We start from the raw sequence: 14,381 nt of genomic DNA, 5'->3' as shown, positions 1-14,381 counted from the left end.
GGAAGAGACTGTGCTACGTCTACGGGGATGACAGTAGATTTGTCCTCTGATTGGTTAACTGTGTGACAGCAGGAACGAACGACGACTGTAACGAGGACTTTAGGCTTTGATAGTATTTTCCATTTCTACTTGCTGAAGTTGTTACCTCAACAACAACACAAGCCTTCGCTTGTGTGTCCCACGGACCACCAAAAACAGGTATAAGTATTCCTTTGTCCCCTCCTCCATCCGTGCAGTGAATGCTGCTGGAGGAAGGAAAAGATGACTGAGGAATTAACGTTTCATCAATCTGCCGTACCAGCAGTCGGCTCTTTTATGTTCTTAGCTCTTCTTATGTTTTTTTTTTTTTTTTTTTTTTTATTATTATATAATGTTTTATCGGCCGTATCAGCCGCTGGCTCATCCCGTTCTTAAGTTATTAGTGTTGTTTTATTTTATTTATTTTATTTTATCAGCCGCACCAGACGTATGCTCTTTTATATTGGCTCATCGTATGTCTAAATGTTGTTACATCCTGATTATTTATGACATTGTACGTATGGTTTGCACTTTATGTTTTTATGTTTCAAGCCTCTATGCCTGCTGTAATCCAATTTGCCCTTTGGGACATTAATAAACTACTTGAACTTGAACTTGAATGACTGCATTGCCTGGCTGCACAGCTACTTCCATTCCCTGGCTCTCATTTGACTTTTCTGTGCTGGGACCATCTACACTGCCCCCCCCCCCCCCCCCCCTCCCCTCTCCAAGACATTGTGTAGTGCAGGGCAGTGGTTCTCAACTGGTGGGTCGGGACCCAAAAGTGGGTCGGCTACATTGCTGTCTTTCAGAGGCTGTATTGGACTCACTTTTAAAGCCAGAGTGAAGATACTGCTATCCTCTCAAACTAGAAGACCTAAGGCATCCAGTGCTACCAAACATGGCCTGCTTATTGCTGTGAACATCACCAGTTTAAACTGGTTTAAAAAGCATACAGGCATTGAGGAATCATTAAGTTGCGTTGCGACTTAAAGGAACACTCCGCCCATTTTCAACCAGCTTTGTATCATTAGAACATCAGTAGTATATCAGAAAACTGTAAACTGTTTTGATGTCTGTCATTTAATTTGACAGTTATTGAGTGTTAAGTGTGGACCAGTGACATCACTGGTCCACACTAACTCAAATTAATAACTCATTAACTCAAATCAACTCTCAAATCAACTCTCAATAACTGTCAAACTATTCATCATTCATCTAGTTTGACAGTTATTGAGAGTTGATTTGAGTTAATGAGTTATTCATTTGAGTTAGTGTGGACCAGTGATGTCACTGGTCGACACTTTAACACTCAATAACTGTCAAAATAAAAGACAGACTTCAAAACCGTTTACAGTTTTCTGATATACTACCGATGTTCTAATGATACAAAGCTGGTTGAAAATGGGCAGATTGTTCCTTTAATGACTATGAAAAATGTGGGTCGTGAGCCTGCACCAGTTGAGAACCACTGGTGCAGGGGTTCCCAAACGTAAGAATGCCCGGGCCCACTTTGAAATCTGAAAATCTTCCACACGCGACTAAGATGATGTATTTCCCTCTTTCTTTCATTAACACGTTCACTGCCAATGACGTGTTAATACGTAAAAAAAATGTTTTTTTTTTTTTGACCGTGGGATGTGCATCTAACCCTTTTACATCTCTTATATAAATATTGGAGCCACCGAACGTGTACAACCCATTCCACCGACCCACTAAGTGGCGACAGTGCTCTCCCAGACTAGAAAAAGCAGAGCCAAAACTGCAGGGGAACGCGCGATGAAACCATTCTCATACTGTAGAATGGATTGGCGAAAACGCTTTCGCTGTCGCGCTGATTGCTGGCGGTGAGGGATTGCAAATTTGCATAATAGATTACGGGTGGAACACACTTTGAAACACGCAGCATAAATAAGACCAGAATCGCAAAAGCTTCATCAAAGCTCTCAACCGAAACTCCAAGAAACGAGCGAGCCCATCCAGACTTGCCCAGCGGCCGCCAGCAGACAGGCAGCAGCAGCAGAAACGAGCTTGTGACACGCCCGCTGCAGCCAAGAAGAACACACACGGAGGGAAGAGTTTGAAGGAGAGGGGTGTTTCCTGCTGTTATGGAGGAAATTACTGTTCAAAACTATTGTTTAGATGTCTGACGTCTTACTGATGCCAAAAATGAATGGTTAAAGTGACTGTTCTATCGAATTTCACAAAAAGCTATTTATCTCAGCTTAAATTTTCAGACGCTGAAACCATGCTGTATTCAAGTGCTAATGCCTACATAACTACTAACTCTACAAACTAACTCTTTTAGACAGAGAAAGCACACATTCTATTAGTTCTTTTTAGATATTTTGTGTTCACAAAATCTTAGCAGAAAAGAATCCTCAGGTCTTGAAAGATGAGCCAGAATCCTCAAAAAACCCCTCTGGCAGAAGCTACCTACAGTAAAAAAAAAACAGCTGGCAGTGAATGTGTTAACAGACGATGTGAATTTTGGCATAAGACAAATTAACAATCCATCCACATACACAAAGTTGAAGCAAAATACACAAAAGCCAGATTAGATTTTCTCCGGTGGATTTTATTAAGTACCGTCCGATTGGTCGTTTGTATTCAGCCCACCTGCAGTACCTCCACGGCCCTCCAGTGGGCCGCCGCCCGGAATCACTGGCCTATAGTGTAATACTGCCCTTAGCGCGCGGCATGTTATTTTGTCACCTGTGTGCGGTGACTTTCCCCTCTGTCCGTGTGTTGGCGATCTCCTGTCCGTTCTTCACCCAGAAGCTTTGATGGTGGCCATTATGGGCGTTGGTCAGGTTACACTGCAGAGTGACGGGCGGCCAAGGAGTCTCGGCTGGCAGGATGATCTGATCAGAGGCATTGATCTTTGGCTCTGGAAGACAGAGACAGTCAAACCTTATCACAGAAGTGGGGCTGAACACTGTACTACTAAAGCTTCCTCTCAGTATAGCTGTTCTGATCAGACCTGTGCAGGAGGGTGTCGATGAGCTCAGGACACATTTGCACGCGACAAACAAACAAAAACACGCACATGAATGACTCGTGTCCACCTATCATCTCTAGCGTCATGTAGAGTTAAGAGTCATTTAGTTCTCTACTATTCTACTACAAAGTCTTAAATAGATTGAGCTACTCTAATCCACACCTCAACACCGACCGACAGTTCAAATCAGAACCATAGCTGTAACCGCTGCCACACCTTTGGTTTGAATAAACACAAAAAGGTGAAGCCATATGAAGTGGTTATTACTCCCATCTCGTTACGCTTACATTTATTATATTTATTCCTTAAATATTGTCCAGCATACTGTAAATGTACTGGCATATGGTTTATTCCTCCAGTATTTGTCAGGTGGAACTAGATGTAGATGATCTAAATGATATGATCTCTTAATAGGCCTACAGTGCGTGGCATCACAATGTGCTAGTACTGTAAAATAAGTGATATACTTAAGAGCCAGGCTTATGTTCATTCAACATTGACCAGAGCTTTTTGCATGCTGTGTGTCGAGCTAAATGAGCCTCTCCATCACTAAAGTGCACTGGTTCACAACCAAACAGCCACTATCCCTTTCTCAAGGACATTGAGGGAAGCAGGAAGTGTGATCAGAGAGTATGCTCTGCCTGGAGCAGTGAAGAGAGGAAGCCTCCTCCCCCTCCCCCTGCCCCTCCCCCTGCCCCTCCCCCTCCTCCGGGGGGCGGGCCAACCATGGCAACGATGGCGCCCCGGAGGGAGGAGCATCATAATCCTACTATTGGCTGTTTCTGTAAGCCCACTTACAGAGGGAGGAGGGCTGGAGGGACTGGCCAGTGACTCGTATTAGCATTCATGGCAGCTTCTTCCTGCAGTTCTGTGGCCAGGGGACAACCCCCCCCACTTCCTCTTCCTCATATATACTATTAACAGTCTCTTAGAAACATGGCTACACACAAAACAGCAGGTACATAAATTAACATTTGACAAACATGGCACAGTGGGTTCACAGGCAATTTGACCAGGAGGTCGTTTGTAGGACAACTTAGCAACTGATCATGCGATAACTGCTGGATAATGTGTAATGTATAACACCATGTCAAAGTGTGATCAAATATAAAATGTCAGTCAAAATGTAATAAAGCCTAAATTTTGTCCCCTGATCATTTCCACTATTTAATTTTCATTACTGCATTATATTGTACATTATGCAGTAATTATTACAATATCAGGGGTGCAAAAAGGATTTATTTAAATTTCCACTAGAGGGACTTTATTACATTTTGCCGAGTTGTTACATTGTTGTTACATTATGTCAAAGTGAACGTAATAATAACAGACATAATCAGTTGCAAAACACAGTCTGCTCAGAGCAGGAAGCATTGAAACATTGTGTCCTGTGTTGCTGTGTTTAGGGGAACACTGTGCCAGTTTATCAGACGGTGCAAGCCTCATATCATGCCAATGAGTATGTTTACGTGCACAATAATAACTCAACATGACAAGAACATGAAATAGTCATGTACATGTCTGCATTGTATGTGCATGTAAACGTTTTCTTTGACCACAGTACATTACAATATGTAATGCCGCTGCTATTGCTGCTGACACACAGAAAACAGTGGTTGAGCCAAATGGTTTGCTCCTCATATAGTCTTGTAAAGGATGGTGTCATTTTCAACACGTTCTTGTGTCTAGTTTAGGACTACATGCATTCGTGTTACTTTTCAATACAAGATAATAACAACACATACTATGATGATGACTTAACATGTTGTTTTGAAAAGCACAACAAGCCTATATAACCTGTTTGGAAGCTACATTGCTTGCAACGAGCAGTATGCCTGTACTCCCAAACTCCACTGAGATCTGTGCAATAAGTTCGGCAGATGTGTTAAAAAGAAGTATCTCTTCTTGTTTGGTGCATGCACGTTGTTATGTGGAGAGACTGCATACAGCTTAGAAAACATCTAAAAACCCAAAAGTAGTCGTCAGAAGGTTCCTGTGCATGGCAGTGAATAACCACATATTGAGTTAGTTAGAGTACAGTGGAGCTACACAACATCAGAAGCTTCATCAAGCAGAACTAGAAGGCTAGAACAAGACATTTAGCACATTCTCCAGCTACAAACTATACATCCACATCAATGTGCCATCATGTATAGCCTGTTATATGCATGTAAGGATTTAGACATGTTACATGTATATAAGAAGAATGTTAACTCTCAGTAATGACAGAATATATTGAGTTAGGCTTTGAATTCAAATTGGACATTTTGCTCAACAAGTCTGTTGCAGTTCAGGTTGGATAAAACTGCATTATGGCAGATGGGTGATGAATTGTCATGGACCCGATCAAATAGTGCTCAAACAGTCCAGAGCACGTGTGAGACAAGTCCAATCAGAACACATGTGTGAGACAAGTCCAATCAGAACACACGTGTGAGACAAGTCCAATCAGAACACATGTGTGAGACAAGCCCAATCAGAACACACGTGTGAGACAAGTCCAATCAGTAGCTATTGCTCAGAAGAGCCAGCAAGTGTGACTGTGACTAAACATTCCACACGTCTCTTTGCTCCACTGAGCGGGGCACTGAAGCATGCACAGACTGAAAGGGTCCAGTTGACATTCAGCGTGTTTTGAATGTTTGACACATAAAGGAATATAATGTCATTACTGATTCACTCACTCACTGAATGGTTAAGAAGGCACAAGGTTCCGCGGCGCACAGGCAAGTCCCGAGAGACACGATGAGATGTGTCTTTTATCTGAGAGAGCAATAAGACACTGAAGATCCTGGCGTGGTCTCCTCCTTTATCGGATCACCACACAACACAAGTATGAAAGCAGGAAGTGTTTGTCTGTGATCAGACTGGCTTACACTAACGGCTCCCTCCTTGTGTCTTCTTACAGTCCCATTGACACTTTGCCCAGAGTGAAAAGCCAAATCAAAAGCCGCCACTACTTCAAAGCGCCAGCAGGTCTCCTCCGCTACACGTCGCAGACAGACAGGGGCTTTGAAGTAAATAAAACAATCCACGTCACGCAAGAGACACAACATAACGTGAAGGAGGGAAGGGGGGGGGGAAGTATCACAAATAAATCCAGGAAGAAGAAATGGGTGAAATTAGGATACAGAGAAAAATAGAATGATGAGAGAATCTTGTAAAAGGACACATGAGAGACAGAGTCAGAACAGATGTTTAGCGTGGGCGGAGAGAGGGGAGTGGACAGCAGACAGAGACTGGGTGAGCTTCCTGGGTTTGTGGTCAGTTATTACAAGATGCTCAGAGGATGTTGGGAGAGGCAGGGAGTTTACTGAATTCAGTGAAGAGAAAATAAAGATATCTGCATAACAAACCAAACTATATATATATATATATATATATATATATATATATATATACAGTATATACCGTATATATATATATATACCGTATATATATATATATATATATATATATATATATACAGTATATACAGTATATACCGTAGCTATATATATATATATATATATATATATACCGTATATATATATATATATACCGTATATATATATATACCGTATATATATATATATATATATATATACAAATGGCAAATTAAAATGGTATTAGGGAGTATAGGAAGAATAATTTGGTATAATTGCTTACAAAAACAAAGATATCAAAAGAAAATGAACAAATGACGTGGTTGGTGTTTTGTTTTATTGTCGCTGTGGTGAAGATAGGCTCCTGAGGAGTTGGGTGCTTGGGAGTTGAGACAAGGGGGTTTGCTACTTGGTTCACCATCTAGGCACTACGGGGGACATAGACCACTCACTCTGTAGCACCGAAATGGTGGCCTGGGCGCGGATCCAGGTGATGGCGGGGTTTTGCCGGAGGTCATTGCGCCTGGGGTCGTTGCTGGCCCGGCACTCGTAGGTCCCCGAGTCCTCCAGCGTGAGCCGCGTGATGCCGAGCACACTGACGCCGTTGGCGCCGTAGGCCGTGTTGATGGACACGCGCTTCTTGCGGGCTCCGTCCCACAGCTGCTTGAAGGAGTCGGCCCGGTTGATCTCGGCGTACCACCACTGGATCTCCGGCGTGGGGTAACCCACCACGTCGCAGTACAGCTCAAAGGTGTCCCCCGTGAGCTTAGTCTCAGACATTGGCGACTTCACAAACCCAGCTGGAGAGGAAAAGTGTATCGGGATGGCAGGGAAAGGAAGAGGGGTAGAAGAGAAGACGTGGAGAAGGCCAGGTTATGGAGAAGGAAACCAAATGGGATCAGTTGGAAACAAAAGAGAGGATGATTAAAGCCAAATCAAAAAGAAGCAAGCCACAAATCATCGATAGGTGAGAGGGGGAAAAGGTTAATGATTCTCTCTAAGACAACGTTCCCTGGCCCAGTAAGGCCACACAAGCGTCAGACAAAGTCATAGTCAACGAGTTTCCAGTCCATGTCATCAAGTAGGAACGATATCCATGATTTTTCTTCTCTGAGATTTTCTTTTTAACTTTAGGAATATTTGCACATTATTTTTTCCAAATTATTCACCTTATGTTCCAACACAGGGGGTCAGCCAGTTACTTCCTATTGTGTTGACACTTCCTGTGACAGTACAGTACTAGTGAGCAGGTAAAACAGACGCTGTTTTGAACAGGAAGTCATAACACACCTGGGTCAAGTGGGCGGGGCTACATAAGGTGAATAGGCTGCCGTTTATATGCTTGACTTCAGAAACTGAATATCTATAGTGACTAATTACAGTAGCGGAATTGTATCCAATTCCAGACAGTATCCAATTCTGGACACTCGGTCACTCGCCTAATTTCCGGTGTTTACCGCCATTTTTATGCAGAGTTCCCACCCGAAAGCTAAGTGACATAAAGTCATACAGCGAGGTATCAAATTTAATAAATATATTATAAATATGTATAAGCGGAAAAGCTCAAGTCCCACTTTGGGCGACAGTCACTTTGTGTCGAGAGTCAGGATTGGCTGATCAATTGAAAAATAACAGCTTTGAGTACATAGGCTGCACTTCTTACTGTGACGCTGTAAAGGAAGGTACAGAAAGGGTTAACAAAGTGTTAATGTTGAGTATATGAATATACTTCCTTTCATCCATATACATGGATGAAAGGAAGTGTCCAGAATTGATTACGTATTTTTAATCTGAAAAATGGCTGTGTTGTCATCCATTTGCAGGGACTGGAAGAAAATCAATTACAAGTTCAGGTAAAAACACTGGAGGTTTGTTAATTTATGAGAAACTTCAGCGAAAACAGTAGAGGATGAAATTATATTGGTGCATGATTGTGATTTTCTTCGGTCATAGTTGTCGGGAAATTGACGCTACATTGAATGCAGTCCATGTAGAATGCAGTCCATGTAGAGATGCACCTGATCTTAAAATGTTCACAAAGTACTCATTAATAAATATAGTGGAGAAGAAACATAACATAAACAACATACTCATTGACAACGGTTTTATCAGTTTCAACCTTTTTGCTTAAAGATGAGTTTTTTAGAGACGCTGGTCAAAAAGTGAACAATCAAACAAGACTTCCATGTGTCACAACAGCCGGTGGCAACACTCCCGCCTGACCCCGTTGACATGGAAATTCTATATTCCATTATATATATATAACCCAACCCCACAGTTTGATATTCCGCCTGGGTGTAAAGTAAAATGATACAATGCCTACGATTTGTGTGATTCATGCATTATTAAATTAATAATGTTGCTTTTAGACAGAGAAAAATGTCACATTCAGTGGGTTCAGTTTCGAGCCTAATCATCCACTGTAGCCAATGAGTCAACTCAAACTGTTATGTTCTATGCGAGTGATTGTGGAATATGTGTGAGACGTTCCTTCAGTAAACAGGTTTATATCTCTGCCCTTTCATTGTTCAAATAAATCCACTCCGCAAATACAGTACTACTGTTTGCAGAATGGGATGAGATGTAGGTAGATGCACCAATGTGCCACGTCCGTCAGTCAGTGCTGGAGAAGAATGTTGCTTGCTCCATTGGAAAACCACATGATTACTGATGAGTCAAAAGTGACTTGGAAATGTTCCCACTGACACCACTCGGCCGATACCGATATATCGGTTATCGGCCGATAATATCGGTGGACGGATATATCGGTCGGTGCTCTAATAAGCTCTAATAGGCTCTAGTAAGGTGCATTCAATGCAAGCACGGTGCGTGTCATCAATCCTGCCTCATGCCAGGTAATACATGGACCAAAAAAAAGCTTATTTAAAAAGAAATTGAATCAAAATGCTCACATCAACATATTAAAGAAAGCCTGCATGATACCGACACTGTATGCATCAGTGTGTTCTAGTTATTACACAAATGTCATATTACATGCACAATAAATAATTCATACATTTGAACAGCAATATTAATTCAATCCAGTCACGTACTTATTTCTCAGGGTTTGCATTGCATATTAATAGACAGGTAAATCCTCACACACTGTAGAAGCCAGTCTCATTTTCATCCATATCAGCTCGAGCTGCTAACCCCCGGAAATAAGGTCAGCCAGCCTTTCATTCAGGATAAGCTGGACTTAAAGAACAATAACCTCTCTGAGAATGATTACCTGTTCTAAGAATCTCCCCTTAAAGGTCCAAATAAAAGATCAGAGCTATTCACAAAGCATCTTAGCTCCTAAGCTGGAAACACATTTAAGAGTAGAGAGGGGGACTTCTATGACTTTAGGAGTTTCTTAAGGAGAGGAGAAAATGTCTGAAAGACGCAGAAAAGACACATTATTATTTATAATAATAATTATTATTATTATGAGCATTATCACAATGTTAAGATATTTAGCAACAGGCGAACAGTGCAGCAGTGATAATGCAAGCAGATAGTAGAATACGGTAATCACATGCGACACAGACAATATGTGCGCACCGTGCACCAACAGCAGACAGTATACAAAAATCCTTTTCATATATGCTTTCCAATAGTCTATAAAGATACTAATACTACTGAGTCTTGAGCCATTTTCACCAAATCTTAACATAAAATTAGTAAAGTAGGACATTACTGTATTTGCCCAAATAAAGGCATAATGTGTCAACCTGTGAGAACCCAACCGTTATGTATATTAAAAGGTATGTTTGTAAGGTTTTCAAAGATTGTTTCCAGTGAGCTCTATGATTATTTTTTTTATAGTGATGTGTTGATTTTTCTTGATCAACCAAATGACAGCATCCAAAGAGAGAGTCAGACTGTACATAGCAGCGGGGTCAACCACACCTGCTCACTAAAGATACAAGTTCTTGTCCATTCCTTGCTCAGAACTTTCCAAAATCACTCCTAAGCTAGGACTCATTGCTAAGGAATGTTAGGCCAATGATAAGATCTTCCGGAGAGGACTCAAAGGAGGTTTGGGCCCCTGGATAGATCAATCAGTGTTGGTGAGCACGGCCAATTCTCTCTCACAGCCAGAAGCCGGACTGGACCTTCTGGAGTCAGAGAAGGTTTATTTTTTATGTTTTTATTGTCAAAATGAGCTCAATATTATTAGTAGAAAGCACCTATATTCCCTCAAAGTCACACTGCTCAGTCAGTCAGTCAGTCAGTCACTATATGCATCTTTTCAAGTGACAGTAGTTGTTGAGTTGAGTTGTGACATCACAGAGTGACATCACAGATAGGGAAGTGATCCATTTCTGACAATAAAGGCTGCTGTGAAGGCTGCTTTGCCCTGATGGTCTTGTGAGCAAAAGTGTGGGATTTGACTAAGTAAAGGAACTTGCATGGATATAAGTGTGCAGAACTTTTTGTTAATATTTTTTATTTTAAAATAAGTTCTGTTTTCTGCCACCGTAGCACATTTAATAGTGATGAGTGCAGTGATCCTCTCAGAGTGACAATAAAGTGAACTGGCCTGTGAGACATGTAGACATTTGAATGATGAAATGCTCAGCTCAGAGTCAGTCCACTGATTCATGCCTCTGTTCCACATCAGTAGTTAACCCAACAATACACTGCCTGCCTTAATGAAGCCTGGACCGCAGGCCTGTTCTCTGCTGCCTGTACAGCCTGTCAGCTGTAAACCAGCCTGTACAGCCTGTCAGCTGTAAACCAGCCTGTACAGCCTGTCAGCTGTAAACCAGCCTGTACAGCCTGTCAGCTGTAAACCAGCCTGTCAGCTGTAAACCAGCCTGTACAGCCTGTCATCTGTAAACCAGCCTGTCAGCTGTAAACCAGCCTGTACAGCCTGTCAGCTGTAAACCAGCCTGTCGGCTGTAAACCAGCCTGTACAGCCTGTCAGCTGTAAACCAGCCTGTACAGCCTGTCAACTGTAAACCAGCCTGTCAGTTGTAAACCAGCCTGTACAGCCTGTCAGCTGTAAACCAGCCTGTACAGCCTGTCAGCTGTAAACCAGCCTGTACAGCCTGTCAGCTGTAAACCAGCCTGTACAGCCTGTCAACTGTAAACCAGCCTGTCAGCTGTAAACCAGCCTGTACAGCCTGTCAGCTGTAAACCAGCCTGTACAGCCTGTCAGCTGTAAACCAGCCTGTACAGCCTGTCAACTGTAAACCAGCCTGTCAGCTGTAAACCAGCCTGTACAGCCTGTCAGCTGTAAACCAGCCTGTACAGCCTGTCAGCTGTAAACCAGCCTGTACAGCCTGTCAGCTGTAAACCAGCCTGTACAGCCTGTCATCTGTAAACCAGCCTGTACAGCCTGTCATCTGTAAACCAGCCTGTACAGCCTGTCATCTGTAAACCAGCCTGTCAGCTGTAAACCAGCCTGTACAGCCTGTCAGCTGTAAACCAGCCTGTACAGCCTGTCAGCTGTAAACCAGCCTGTACAGCCTGTCAGCTGTAAACCAGCCTGTACAGCCTGTCAGCTGTAAACCAGCCTGTACAGCCTGTCAGCTGTAAACCAGCCTGTACAGCCTGTCAGCTGTAAACCAGCCTGTACAGCCTGTCATCTGTAAACCAGCCTGTCAGCTGTAAACCAGCCTGTACAGCCTGTCAGCTGTAAACCAGCCTGTACAGCCTGTCATCTGTAAACCAGCCTGTCAGCTGTAAACCAGCCTGTACAGCCTGTCAGCTGTCAGACCCTATTCTCTGCTGCCTGTACGGCCTGTCAGCTGTAAACCAGCCTGTACAGCCTGTCAGCTGTCAGACCCTATTCTCTGCCGCCTGTACGGCCTGTCAGCTGTAAACCAGCCTGTACAGCCTGTCAGCTGTCAGACCCTATTCTCTGCCGCCTGTACGGCCTGTCAGCTGTAAACCAGCCTGTACAGCCTGTCAGCTGTCAGGCCCTGTTATCTGCCGCCTGTACAGCCTGTCCGCTGTAAACCAGCCTGTACAGCCTGTCAGCTGTAAACCAGCCTGTACAGCCTGTCAGCTGTAAACCAGCCTGTCAGCTGTAAACCAGCCTGTACGGCCTGTCAGCTGTAAACCAGCCTGTACGGTCTGTCAGCTGTAAACCAGCACATGCTTCAATAAATCACTGCCTCAACTCTACCCTGAATACAGGTTGAGCCAATGGGGAGAAGGAGGCTGTGTGGTCTCTTGAGTGTTACGCTGTGTGTTGTGTCTAACTACAACAGCTTACAGGCCCTCCCAGATCTGTATGCCCTGCTTAAAGTCATGTATCATAAACACATGAACACATAAGTCATGTATAATAAGCATATGAACACATAACTCATGTATCATAAGCACATGAACACACAAGTCATGTATCATAAGCACATGAACACATAAGTCATGTATAATAAGCACATGAACACAAGTCATGTATAATAAGCACATGAACACATAAGTCATGTATAATAAGCACATGAACACATAAGTCTTGTATAATAAGCACATGAACACATAAGCCATGTATCATAAGCACATGAACACACAAGTCATGTGTAATAAGCATATGAACACATAAGTCATGTATAATAAGCACATGAACACATAAGTCATGTATCATAAACACATGAACACATAAGTCATGTATAATAAGCACATGAACACATAAGTCATGTATCATAAGCACATGAACACAAGTCATGTATAATAAGCACATGAACACATAAGTTATGTATAATAAGCACATGAACACAAGTCATGTATAATAAGCACATGAACACATAAGTCATGTATAATAAGCACATGAACACATAAGTCATGTATAATAAGCACATGAACACATAAGTCATGTATAATAAGCACATGAACACATAAGTCATGTATCATAAACACATGAACACATAAGTAATGTATAATAAGCACATGAACACATAAGTCATGAATAATAAGCACATGAACACATAAGTCATGTATCATAAGCACATGAACACATAAGTCATGTATAATAAGCACATGAACACATAAGTCATGTATAATAAGCACATGAACACATAAGTCATGTATAATAGGCACATGAACACACAAGTCATGTATAATAAGCACATGAACACACAAGTCATGTATCATAAGCACATGAACACACAAGTCATGTATAATAAGCACATGAACACATAAGTCATGAATAATAAGCACATGAACACATAAGTCATGTATCATAAGCACATGAACACATAAGTCATGTATAATAAGCACATGAACACATAAGTCATGTATAATAAGCACATGAACACATAAGTCATGTATAATAAGCATATGAACACATAAGTCATGTATAATAAGCACATGAACACATAAGTCATGTATAATAAGCATATGAACACATAAGTCATGTATAATAAGCATATGAACACATAAGTCATGTATCATAAGCATATGAACACATAAGTCATGTATCATAAGCACATGAACACATAAGTCATGTATAATAAGCATATGAACACATAAGTCATGTATCATAAGCATGTGAACACATAAGTCATGTATCATAAGCATATGAACACATAAGTCATGTATAATAAGCACATGAACACATAAGTCATGTATAATAAGCATATGAACACATAAGTCATGTATCATAAGCACATGAACACATAAGTCATGTATCATAAGCACATGAACACATAAGTCATGTATCATAAGCACATGAACACATAAGTCATGTATAATAAGCACATGAACACATAAGTCATGTATAATAAGCATATGAACACATAAGTCATGTATAATAAGCACATGAACACATAAGTCATGTATCATAAGCACATGAACACATAAGTCATGTATCATAAGCATATGAACACATAAGTCATGTATCATAAGCATATGAACACATAAGTCATGTATAATAAGCACATGAACACATAAGTCATGTATCATAAGCACATGAACACATAAGTCATTGGGGAGGAGGGAGTGTGTAAACGACTACAATATTCAGCCCTGCCTCCTCAAACACTGCGGTTGCATCTAATTTA

General features: G+C 41.6%; 1 protein-coding gene across 1 annotated transcript in view; it reads right to left on the bottom strand.

The window, feature by feature from the left end:
• The window catches only part of LOC310791357 (neuroplastin-like), a 55,476-nt gene that overhangs the window by 16,315 nt on the left and 24,780 nt on the right, over positions 1-14,381 (bottom strand). The window contains exons 2-3 of the mRNA XM_083653046.1: positions 6,837-7,184; positions 2,734-2,908 (exon numbers count right to left, since the gene is read on the bottom strand). Coding sequence (XP_083509172.1) covers positions 2,734-2,908; positions 6,837-7,184 — 523 coding nt within the window. The remainder of the gene's footprint in view (positions 1-2,733; positions 2,909-6,836; positions 7,185-14,381) is intronic.

The sequence above is a fragment of the Poromitra crassiceps genome, assembly GCF_964638095.1.
Source record: "Poromitra crassiceps genome assembly, chromosome: 16".
Lineage (NCBI taxonomy): Eukaryota > Metazoa > Chordata > Actinopteri > Beryciformes > Melamphaidae > Poromitra > Poromitra crassiceps.
The sequence above is the reverse complement of the archived record's forward strand: the minus strand, read 5'-3'. Positions and strand labels throughout refer to the sequence as shown.